General features: G+C 33.0%; 4 protein-coding genes across 4 annotated transcripts; 1 reads left to right on the top strand and 3 right to left on the bottom strand.

Annotated features, from left to right (window-relative positions):
* Positions 1 to 29: 29 nt before the first annotated feature.
* LOC128391421 (actin nucleation-promoting factor WASL-like) lies at positions 30 to 3,993 on the top strand. The gene is made up of 7 exons (XM_053351310.1): positions 30 to 400; positions 473 to 616; positions 732 to 903; positions 1,129 to 1,203; positions 1,858 to 2,033; positions 2,107 to 2,301; positions 2,399 to 3,993. Exons 1-7 carry the CDS (start codon positions 314 to 316, stop codon positions 3,074 to 3,076), a joined length of 1,527 nt encoding a protein of 508 aa, XP_053207285.1. The 5' UTR covers positions 30 to 313; the 3' UTR covers positions 3,077 to 3,993.
* A 592-nt stretch (positions 3,994 to 4,585) lies between these two features.
* On the bottom strand, positions 4,586 to 7,034 carry LOC128391422 (adenylyl cyclase-associated protein 1-like). Its single transcript, XM_053351311.1, has 4 exons — positions 6,871 to 7,034; positions 5,591 to 6,651; positions 5,359 to 5,502; positions 4,586 to 5,231 (listed from the first exon to the last, which is right to left on the bottom strand). Exons 1-4 carry the CDS (start codon positions 6,878 to 6,880, stop codon positions 5,148 to 5,150), a joined length of 1,299 nt encoding a protein of 432 aa, XP_053207286.1. The 5' UTR covers positions 6,881 to 7,034; the 3' UTR covers positions 4,586 to 5,147.
* A 1,060-nt stretch (positions 7,035 to 8,094) lies between these two features.
* LOC128391424 (probable serine/threonine-protein kinase fhkB) lies at positions 8,095 to 9,724 on the bottom strand. Its single transcript, XM_053351313.1, has 2 exons — positions 8,897 to 9,724; positions 8,095 to 8,779 (listed from the first exon to the last, which is right to left on the bottom strand). Exons 1-2 carry the CDS (start codon positions 9,027 to 9,029, stop codon positions 8,340 to 8,342), a joined length of 573 nt encoding a protein of 190 aa, XP_053207288.1. The 5' UTR covers positions 9,030 to 9,724; the 3' UTR covers positions 8,095 to 8,339.
* Positions 9,725 to 9,861: 137 nt separating this feature from the next.
* Positions 9,862 to 12,267, bottom strand: LOC128391423 (protein ABHD18-like). Its single transcript, XM_053351312.1, has 8 exons — positions 12,016 to 12,267; positions 11,618 to 11,888; positions 11,432 to 11,516; positions 11,171 to 11,337; positions 11,016 to 11,106; positions 10,836 to 10,942; positions 10,404 to 10,741; positions 9,862 to 10,325 (listed from the first exon to the last, which is right to left on the bottom strand). Exons 1-8 carry the CDS (start codon positions 12,123 to 12,125, stop codon positions 10,265 to 10,267), a joined length of 1,230 nt encoding a protein of 409 aa, XP_053207287.1. The 5' UTR covers positions 12,126 to 12,267; the 3' UTR covers positions 9,862 to 10,264.
* Between the last annotated feature and the right edge of the window lie 70 nt (positions 12,268 to 12,337).

Here is a 12,337-nt window from a genome sequence, read left to right as displayed (position 1 = left end):
TTAGCAAATTAATTGTTTCCTTGTAAACTGCTCTGGTTAACACAATTATCACCATCTATTAATCATCATTCCAGTTAATCAATTGGTTAACTGATTCTTTCAATTTCCTTTTCTGTTGTTGTTTCTTTCATGGTGAAAATTTGCTTCTTTTTTTTTATTCTCCTTTAATTATAAACCAATCAATTGATTGTTCTGTGTAAACATTTTCTAAACATCAATTATTGATAGAATTATTGTTGTTGACATTGTTCCTCATATTTCGACTTGATTTATAAGAGATTAATTCAATTTGTGTATTAGAATTTCCATCTTTATGGCATCAAACCAGAATAAAGGATCAACATTACTCAGCAGAGAAGAAAATGATTTTTTATTCAGTCTTCTAGGAGAAAAGTGTGTGGTAAGATGATTTCCTCAAAACCTTCACAATTTTCCATCAATTATCCTGTTCTAACATTTCCTTCACCTTTAGACACTTTCAAGTACAGTTATCCAATTACTGGTCACAACACCACCGACCCACTCAAAATGGACCAAACATACCACCGGAATGGTTTGTTTTGTCAAAGACAACATAGTTCGCTCCTATTTTATCAAAGTTTATGATATCGACAATGTAAGTTGTCAATTGCTCATTTTTTTCCGCCATCATCTCCTTCAATTGTCCTTCCCCTTAAATTTTCCGTAAACTAGGATAACAATTGTGTCCATTTTCGTAATTCATATCCTAGAGAAGACAATGTGTTTGGCAACAAGAGCTTTACCGTTACTTTGATTACAAGGCTACTCGAGTCAATTTTCACACCTTCGAAGCGGACAGTTGTCGAGCTGGTTTATATTTCGCCGACAGTAACGAAGCCAATGATTTTCTCAACATAGTCCAATCTAAAGTGAAAATTTTAGGTAAAACTTTACTCTTTTGTTCAATTGATCACTTTAAATATCAATGTTATCATTTGTTACCAATTGATTCAATATTTACTCGCTTCATTTCATGTGAATCATCCCAATTACATCAACTGATTATTTAAAGTAACATTGATATTTTTAAATCTCTCTTTTAATCTAAATCATTTTTTCATTGACTAATTATGTTCATTTTTTTTTTCATTCTCTTTTATCACACAGAAAAACGAGGAAAAAGTTCAAGGCAACAAAACAATAATAGTAATAGTAACAATTATCCTAGTATAACTGGACCAGGTTGGATCATTTTTACATATTTATCGTCATTCATTCATCATTTTGATATTAGACTATTGCCAGACTTAAATGATTTAAATGTTGTGACCTTTTTTACCTGCGAAAACTTTACGACTTTTACCTCACGTAGATGAAAGTTTAACATACAATTAATATCAATCATTATAAGTAGATAATATATTGTTCAGTAGGTTTAATTGGATTCAGGTGATCAAGTTTCTTTCACTGACTCACTTACTCACTGAATTTAATGTATCAACTACTCTACTTTAATATTGGATGAACTTGATCACCAACTTAACAATTTCTTAATTGGGTTATCAAAAGATCACTAATCAGTTACCTTTCAATCAAAACTATAGATGAACAAATCAGCTTTTCCCTTCTTAAGATTTGATTGTCTTTTCATTTCTCTTATTGTTTGTGACATTTTCCTCCTTCAAAAGCTCATTAGTCTGATGACATGAAAGGGATCGAACAATAGAAATCAAATATTACTAATAATAAGCCTTTTGAATACCTAATTAGTTGAAATGGAAAAGTAATCACAGTCAAAGAAACAAATTAAGTCACTAATGCATAATTACTATTAACTGACCTGTTTTATTTTTACTCTAATCTCTCTCTCTCTCTCCCTCTCCGTCTCTCTTACAGTTTCAGACCCATTTTTAACACATACTCCGATTGCGAGTAAAAAAAAAGAGAAAGGTAAAAAGAAGGAAGAAAAGAAAGACAAAAACAAACCCAAAGTGAGAAAGGAAGATATTGGTCTTCCAACCGACTTCCAGCATCTTCGTCACATTGGTTGGACACCCGAAACCGGCTTTAATGTAAATACTAAAATCTACTTATTAGCATCATGAAAGGTTATTGATTCTAATTGATTAACTTTCTATCAATCAGGTTACTAATATCACTCCAGAGTACAAGAGATTTTTTGAATTCGCTGGTGTCACTGAAAAGCAACTTCAATTGCCCAATATTCGTAGTTTTCTCTATGAGTTTGTCGATAAACGAGGAGGGATTCAAGTATGTCTACAAGATATGGATCAACATCTTTCACAGAAACTTCCTCTACCTCCTTACTCACCACCTCTTGTAAGTTTCAATCTTCATCCGATGATAAAAAGAACAAAGTTTATTGGTCTTTTGATATGATTATTGATTATTATTCGGTTTATTTTGTAATTTTCAGCCCCAATCTCAAACATGGCATCCACCACCTCCAACTGGGGCTCCTCCACCTCCACCAGCTCGAACACAGCACCATAGAACACCAGCTCCACCACCACCGCCTCCTGCACCAATGAATCCACCAGTATCGAAGTTACCACATTCAGCGCCACCACCGCCGCCTCCACCTCCATCTTTTGGTTCAATGGCTCCACCACCGCCTCCGCCACCACCACCGCCACCTCCTCCTGGTATGGGCATGGGTCCACCACCACCTCCTCCTCCACCCCCACCTTGCTCTGGTCCACCTACACTTCGGCATGATGAAAACCGATCATACAATGCAAACGGCGGGGCACCGCCACCACCACCACCACCAGTTGATGCCCGATCTGCTCTCATGGACGCCATACGAAATGGTCCTAAATTGAACAAAATTGACCAGGAAAGTTTATCTTCCAAATCAAACAGTTCCGCTGAGACTGGACGAGATGCTTTGTTAAATGAAATTCGTAAAGGAAAAGAATTGAGAAAAGTTGAAACCACCGGCGCTGATCGACCTCCAGTCCAGGCCAAACCAATCGGTGGTATAGCTGGAGCTTTGGCCAAAGCTCTTGAAGAGAGACAACGAGCCTTACAGGGTACAAGTGATGAAAGTGATGCCTCAAGTGATACTCCGTCTGATGATGAATGGGAATAATTTAGAGAAGAAACAATTGAATGAATTCTTTTTTCAAGGTTTTGTTTCAATTCTTTTATTTTTCTCTCACATTCTCATTTCATGATAATACAGTTTGAATTTTTTACACACCCAAAAATCAATACAATCATCAACACGATTTATTTTCAACAATATTATTACCTCTGTAATCATACTCTTCGTTATCACGTCGACATCATCACTCGCTGCCGTCGTTATCATACAAATCCTGTTTCCATCAATGAATTTCCCCTTTTCTCTCTCTCTCTCTCGCTCTCTCTTTCATTACAATTAGAGGAAAACAAATTATTATCCATCAAAGTTAAATAATCAACACACGAAACAAAAGCTCTGTTAACAATTACCCACAGTGTCAACAAGTTAAAACACTCAACAAACCACAAACACTTAAACATTACCACCAATACAAACATGATTTACTTAAAAAGGTAAAGGGTTAATCCAACAAATTAACCCTCTCAACACATTGTCAAATCACTCTAAACTTTAGCAAAGGATTTTTTGATCATCACAATCATCATAATCATCACCATAACCGCCACCATCACCGTAATTGTTATTAACTTAATGAAGACTGTTAAACGAAAAAAAGACAATTTGTTTCTCCTTTTGATTGTCTCACCGAAAACAACTGAAAGACAAAACCACCCGATCGTCGATCAACAAAACAAAACGAAAAAAAGATGATAATATTGTTACAAAGTTTAATTTCAAAAAAAGAGTCTCCTGAGTACTTAATTACACTATAATTATATAAAGAGTTAATTAACTAATATTATTATTGATTATTACAAGAATGAAATCTCTGTAATCTATTTTTTCTGTAAAATCTTAATGTTAAACATTAACACAAGAATCAAGCAAAAAGCAAAGATAAAAATCAAAATTATGATCAATTTCATCGGTATCATCGATTGTTTTTCTCGTGCGATAAATTATCTTGGTTAATTGATACTTCGAATAGATTGATAAATAGAAAATTAAAATATTTTATTCGAATAATCATTGAGAATGTTATTATTTTACGAATTAAAATAATTCGATCAATCAAAAGTTCTAAAACTTTCGAAAGGCAAAGTTGAGAACAATATAAAGTCATAAATAGAATAGCAAATTGATTGATTGGTTTTGGTTAGAATTAGATTTTAAATTAGTCAAACAATCGAGTGTGAAACAAATCAAGATGATCAATATTTGTAGAAATTAATGATTAGTCAATAATCATCCAAGTAAATCAAATATGAATTCACACGAAGCCGGAAAAATGAATTGAGATTCTTAACCTTAACTGACAATTATGAATATGAAAAAGTAACTTTTTAAGTTGATTGTAAGTGTTAGTAATTTAGTGATGAGGAACAATTGTCAATTGGTTGATTGTTTACACTCAGAGACAAAAACTGATCAACAATTTAAACTCGGTCACGGTTATAAGATTCAAATTAATGTTGGCAAAAATGTTCTAAGGTTAAACTGATTCATCGTTAGTCATTTTTTCAAGTTGCTTTAATTAGCTTCTTCCTTTCATTCATCATCATCATCTATTTTTCACCCTGCACTTTGTTTACCGGATGATCCTCAGGTTTTCATCATCATCATCACTACCATTAAGATATGAACAATTTACACTTTTTATCACCTTAGAGATGAAATTAAACGTATTTATTATCTGGAAACTTGTTACTTTTGGGTTCTTGTTTTGCCTTTTATTGATTTTCGGTTGTTTTTTTTGTCTCTTTGCTCCTTTTCTGATGATCATTTAAAAATCTCGTCGATAAGATCATTTAAAGTTGTTTTCCACTGATTAAATTTGATTGTCTTTTACACCTCTCCTGTTTTCCCATGTATTGCTCTCGTCGTTGATTTGTTTCAGCTGATAAACTCTCGCTTCTCAAGTTGATATCATTCTGATATTGATTCAATGGTTTTCGCCTATTAGGGTTGTGTTCACATAGATTATTAGGTAAAATTAGATAGAGAAAAGGTAGCAGATAATGAGATACAAATGGAAAAAAAAGACAGAGGGATAAATGTAGACAGAGAGAAAAGATTAGGCTGCTTTATCAGCAGGTTCCGTTTTGAAGACTGATCCGTTGAAAATTGATTTGAATTGTTCCGGAATAGGATGTTCAACCTTCAAGAGCCAAATCAAGAGGAAAATTAGATAAAATTAAAATTTTTTTCAACATGTTGAAATTGGAAGAGGAAATAACACCAATAAGGTGTGGTGATAAGCTTAAAATGAGTTGACAGGTACTTACGAAATCACCATTGGCAGAAGGGACTGAAACATTGACTGATGATGATTTGGCGGTGACGATTTCAGCGGTAAGTGATTTAGCGTTCAAGTAGACCTCGACTACATCGGTCTTCTCAATGTTGACAGTTGGTACAGCGCCCATACTCTGGTAGAAGATGAGAAAACGAGGAGAAATATTGAATTACATTTTTGTTCTCAGGTTGTTTGTTGGTAGATTTGTTAATTTTTCTTACCTGAGCTTGAATATTTTGACAGTTGACAAACTCTACGACGGAAACGATGTCATCAAATACCAATGAAAGTTTGGTACAAGAATCGACGGTGATTGAATTTACCTTTCCTTTAATCACAACCAGACAATCTTTACATTTGTAGATGTTGACAGATTGACTCATGTCGGTATCACTAACGGTAAGATCTCGTTTACCTGATTGATATTCAATCATCCATTTTTTACCTTCCAACTCGAAACGAGGAGGTTTTGGTGGGGCAACTGATTTAACAACTGGTTGCGAAGTTGATGAAGGTGCTTTGTAAGGTGCTGGACCTGAAGATCTTAAAGCCGGATTCTTGTGAGTTTGTTGATCAGCGGTGATTTTCTTGAGACCTTTGGTAATTTCAGTTCCTCTGTTAAGCTCTTTAAGCAAAGCACTTCGAGTATCATCACCACCGGGTCCTGATTTCATGGGGTCGGCAAAAAGATCAGCTGGTGGTGGTGGTGGAGGTGGAGGAGGTCCACCTGCAGAAGGAGCACCAGCTGATGCAGTGGCAGGGGTTCCTCGTGAATTCCAAGTAAGACCAGTGGTATGATGAACTCGAATATACTTTTGAAGATCATTGAGAAATTGAAGCCAAGCTTTGGCCCAATCAATGTGTGTCTTGTCCTTCTCTTTATAAGCCACTAGAACTTTATTAGTATAAAATGTAGCAGCATCGGTCATTTCTTTCACAAAGGGAGCAGGAGTGGGAGAAACTGTTACCCAACCAAGAGCACCAATAGATTCAGAGATGGCGGACAAATGGTTAAACCAAGAAGAGGCTCGATTTTTTTCACGAAATTCTTGAATGGCCATTATACTTTCTGATAAGGGCTTAAGTAGCTGCATAAATATTCCTGTGTCTGGTTTACTGTGGTTACCAGTTAAAATAAGTAAAGAATAAAGCTTGGAAACAGCTTCACGTACCATTTGAGCATGTTGATTAACTAAATCACCGATTTGTTGACTCAGATTAAGATAAGCACCGAATGAACCTTCAATGATGTCTTTACATTCTCGAAGAAATGGTTTCTCTTCTATGCAAATCAAACAAAAAAGAGAAAAATGCATCAATTTCGATGAAAAATAAAACATGAAACACAAAATTAATCAAAAGAAATTAACAAGAAAAAGAGAAAATAAAATAAATCCATTCGATATAAAACAAATTCTTCTCTTAAAGAAATAAAAATACGATGATAATCAGAGAGAAAGAATAGAAAACATCAAAGAGAATAAGCAAAGATCGAACTTACCAAAATCCATCTTGGGACAATACACACACTTGACACTAATTTAGAATTGAGCAATTGATAAAATTGATAAAATAGAATAAAAAATAGATCAATTTCTTAAAGACAATTAAAAAATGTTACAATCACACCAAGCAACTGATTCTCAATGAACATTCAACATAAACAACGCCCGTAAAGAGAATAATCGATTATAAGATAATCGATTCTCAGCTGATTCTTTAATCTTATCGTCACTTTTTTCATTCTCACCACTTTACTCATCATTTAACTTTAATTCAGTTACATTTAATTACTTTATTTTCTTAGCAAATTAATTGTTTCCTTGTAAACTGCTCTGGTTAACACAATTATCACCATCTATTAATCATCATTCCAGTTAATCAATTGATTAACTGATTCTTTAAATTTCCTTTTCTGTTGTTGTTTCTTTCATGGTGAAAATTTGCTTCTTTTTTTTTTATTCTCCTTTAATTATAAACCAATCAATTGATTGTTCTGTGTAAACATTTTCTAAACATCAATCATTGATAGAATTATTGTTGTTGACATTGTTCCTCATATTTCGACTTGATTTATAAGAGATTAATTCAATTTGTGTATTAGAATTTCCATCTTTATGTAATCGATACCATTATTACAATAACAACACTCTAAATGAACTGAATTAAGATAACAAGTTGTTGGTTGTAGAAAGAACAATTTACTAATTGTTACCCATAGAACCTTATCCATCTAAAGTTTCAAATACTTTGTTATCACCTCATCATCTCTCTATCAGTTGACTATAAATGGTTATGATGATTATCCCCAACTCATAGTGATTAACTTGATTGTGACACTTTCGGTTCTTTCTTCATGATTTTCCTCTTCCACCTTCACCACAATTTCATAAATTCTTGTGTAATGAAAAATGATTCAACTTGAATCTTTTTTTGGCTTCAAGTCAATGATTTACATGTTCACTCAAGTATATTCACTTTTCCAAGGTTCAGCTCATGTTGAAATTCATCACTGATAAGTTATCAGTCTTCACTTGAATCATAATCATTGTGATTAACTTAAATGGTGAAAATAATTTGTTTTCAATTGATTGAATTATTGATTATCCATATTTAAGATCAACTCAAAATCAATAATATTTGATAAGTTTTAAGCTTAAATGAAACAATCATTTTATTGTGATCATTGAATTGTTCATTCAAAGATTGAGAAAGTTTTCAATTGTTTGAGGTAATAAATTAGTTCGTTTAAATTTAATAATAATGATGATTTACAAAGGTAAATGAGAATAAAGATTAAAATTAGTTAATTGTTAATTTACACAGTAAATTATTAATTTTATCACTTTTGATGATCCAATTTGTATTAGATGTTGAATTAAACTGTCCAATGTTTTTTTTTCAACTTCGTTAGCCCGTAATTTTTGGTGACAAACAAAAGGTCAATTGTTTTAATCAATTAGCAAACAATTAGACGATAATCACTCGATTACCGTTAAGAATACCAGCTAATTGTCCTTGTTTAGCCATTTCCGCTAATCCAGGTTGTTGTAAGACGTAAGTTCGAGTTGCTTGTTGATTGTTTTGTACTCCCGATTGGACAGTTTGATATAAATTGTTACTTCCTTGAACTCCTTGGCCTCGTTGTAACAAGTAGGTTGTACCTCCACCGCGACCATTGGTCATCAAATTACTGACCAAATTTCCCTGAAGATTTGATCCTCTTTGTCCACCTAAACCTTTATTGTTTTGAGTTGTAGTGTAAGTGTGACCAGTATGACCTGGACTTGAGTGACCAGTGTGACTGTGTTCATGTCCACCTCCGGTGTGATGATGATGATGATGATTAGCATGACTATGTGAGTGTTTGTGTCCATGGCCGTGGCCGTGCTTGTGATGAACTTTGTGGCCTGTGCACCAAAAAATAAATGAAAAGACATGAAATGAGTCATCACACAGAAAATTTCATTAATTCAGTAATTGAATTTGCTACTCCAATGGTCAGTTAATTTATAAAATGTTCTTACCTTCATGGTCATGGTGATGATGAACCTCCTTTTTACAACATTTATGTTTATCACAACCACAATGATGATGATGACCAATTACTACAAATGCCAAATTAAACACAATTAAACTAATCAGCAATAAAGATTTCATGATTTTTGGTCACTTGTTGGATTAACTTAGATTAGATTAAGAAATGAGTTTGTTTAATTCACTTGACACTTTCTTTTGGTGATTCTGAGACTTGATTATCACTTATCTTGTCGTGATTAACGTTGATCGTCAACTAATTGTGGTCTGTGTATTTACAACTCATTTTTATACTGATTAGCTGTCTCACTCAATCAGCAATTAAACGTAACAATTAAAAAGTTTTTAACTCTTCCTCCCCACTTTGCATTTGAATCTAATTGTCCAAATCAAATAGTTCAAAGATCAAATGTAAATCACAAATCAACTTAATTGTTAAAAATGTTTTCTAATTGTTCGGGCCTTTAACTATTGTTAATTACATTGAAATGTTTTTTACACTTTGACCGATTAGCTTCAATGATTTAACCTAACAAAGGTTAACTTTTCAATTGCAATTAAAATCATTTATGATGATTAATTTAAATCAATTGACAATCGAGGCAAATTCAATTGATTTAACACCAACAATTAGATGAGGACGAAGTGATTACAATAAAAGCCTCAACCGGCCTGATTTAATTTGATTGTAAATCAAATAAATCGCTCTAAGGTCAACTAAACGTATTTTCCGACAGCAATTAAGTTAAACAATTAGTTATAATTGTTAAGAATCTATTGAAGATTCAACTTAAATTTGATGGTAAATGAATAACAAACAGTTAATCATTCAAATAAACAGGAACAACTAATTAAACTAATCATCATATGGATAATTGTACTAATTAACTTAACCTAAAAGTGGCAATAAGTTAATCAAGATTCACACTTGGGACTGAATTAAATACAAAATATATTACATTGGTTTACAATTTAACTTTTAATTAATTGTAAAGTTAATCTTTCTTTTTTAATATAATTGCATTTCTGGCTTCATGGTTGATTATTACTAATTATGCATCAATTGAATCAGTTAATTGTTAGAAATGATTATCTCACATGGAATAGGAAAAGTAATAATATATTTGTTGAGAGTTTAAATGATTTAGATGATTATGAAACCAGAGATGATTAACAAATTGATATTTTTCCAGGCAAATGATGTACATCAGCAATCGGCCAAATTATTAATTATTTGATGAAATGTAAAAGGGGAAATTTGAAGAAGGAGTTTTATCACATTAATTGGATCTACATTCATCAATTAAGTTGTATTTTTGATTGTTAGCAATCTCGTAATAAAAGTGGCTTGATCATTATCACAGCTCTTGTCGATAATATCTCTGTGCGTTCAATTTAATTGAAGATGTAATCATTTCTCTGTGGGTAAAACAATTAAAAGAAAAACATAATTTACAATTTTGATCACAAAATCCAAATGGCCAATTAACCGATTACCTGAAAACATCCATGTTAAAAAGTATCGCTGTTACATGTCCACCCTCAAGAGTATGTAGTTTAGCTCCAGGCCAAATTTTGGTCAAGGGTATGATACCATCTCTCGGTACATAGGCATCTTGAGAAGCAGTGACAATGGTTACTAATTCGGGATCGACCGGTGGACCAAAATTACCAAGGTGAGTACATTCATCCATAATACCACGCATGAAATTAAGACAGTCTAACTTGAGATCAGAGTTTTGCTCATCTCCTTTGGAACCATTTCCATTGACCATTGAATCGAGACTAGATGGAAAGTTTTGAGCGAATTTTCTTCCCGCATTAAATACCTCATCCTGAGAAAATGAATTAACCATGAGAAGAAAAAAAAAGAAATAAAAAAATTCCAATGAATAAATGACGCGTTCTGATTATCGATCTCAAACTTACCCATTCAGGTGAATGGATCATTTTCTTGACTTCGTTTTGAAACTCTGAACCATATTGAACGTATTGATCTTCTAATGTTTGCCAGGGAATAGCACCACTTAAAACACCTATGAAAATACAGTTATCTTATTAATATTTCTTTCAAGTCTTAAGTAATTTTCACAATCAGATATTAATCACCTTGAGTGAATGCACAAGAAGCCGTTGTCCATGAGAGACAAGGTATTATTGAAATCGGCTTGTTCCAACTAACACCAGCCAAAGATGCCATCTAATGAATAAATTGTTCTGGTTCAATGAAAACTGTTCAATTATGATTCAGACGATTAACTTACATGTCCACCCATGGAAATACCCGTTACACAGAGAGGAGCAAAGTTCATTTTCTCACACCAATTGAAAAGCGCAATTGACTCAAGGATTAAACAACCACCCATGATAAAAATATCTGAAACTTTACGAAGACATGAACGAATTTGATCCGGAGGTTTACGAGATCCATCTGAATTAGAAGAGAGACAATTAACACACAGATTCTAACGGTTATTAATCACTAGCAACAATTAGAATACAGCAAAGAGTAAAACAAAACATACAAAAAGGATTTTCCAAAATGATTGAACCAATTCCAGATTCACGTAGCAAAGGTTTCGCCATTAGAGCTCTTCGCCGCCAGAAAAACTGATAATATGAAAACAACAAAACAGAGAAATAGATAAATTAATTACAATGAATCACACAAAGATCACCATTAACACAATTAACCCATGAAAACAACTAACATGATCACCGGTTCCAGCTAAATGAAGGCAAATAGGCTTGAGATATGGATGTCTCCATGTTTTGGGTACCAACAATTGGAATCTTGCAATTCTTGATTCCTCTGGAATACCTTCCGATAGATATTCTTCCAGGGGACTGATAAAATGACCTTCAGTAAGAGTATATTCTTTGGTATCTTCGACAACCTTATCGATATAAATTGGATGATTGGTTGAGACCATTTTCATACACGATTCTCGGTTTGACATAATTTTTCTTAAAGAAAATATCCTGAAAAAGAACAATTTTAAAAACAAAAGAAATTAAATAGAATAAAGGAAACACCAACAGTTAATTAGAATCATATGAAATAACTTAGAATAGAATAGAAAATAAATAGATTCTCTTGGTGACTTACTTTTTCATATTCTCGGGGTCTCCCCATCCTTGGGTGAAAAATTTACTCAACAAGATACTCCGATAAATTGTATCAATTTTACTCGAATTAGGATTTAGATTAAATCTCATGGCACTCGGATGGAAAATTAAAATAAAATCAAATCGAAAATAAAAGAAACAAAGATCAAATTTAATTCTAAATGGAAACTAAATCATGATGAACAAGGAGAAAAACAAACCAGAGAGATGACAGAGTCATCAACAAAGAAAGAAAAAGAAAGAGAAAAAAAGGAAAACATAAGACCGATAATCAGCTGATTTTCTTGTTCTTTTTTCTCTTT

This window comes from Panonychus citri, unplaced genomic scaffold (genome assembly GCF_014898815.1).
Source record: "Panonychus citri isolate SS breed McGregor unplaced genomic scaffold, ASM1489881v1 Contig00134, whole genome shotgun sequence".
Lineage (NCBI taxonomy): Eukaryota > Metazoa > Arthropoda > Arachnida > Trombidiformes > Tetranychidae > Panonychus > Panonychus citri.
The sequence above is the reverse complement of the archived record's forward strand: the minus strand, read 5'-3'. Positions and strand labels throughout refer to the sequence as shown.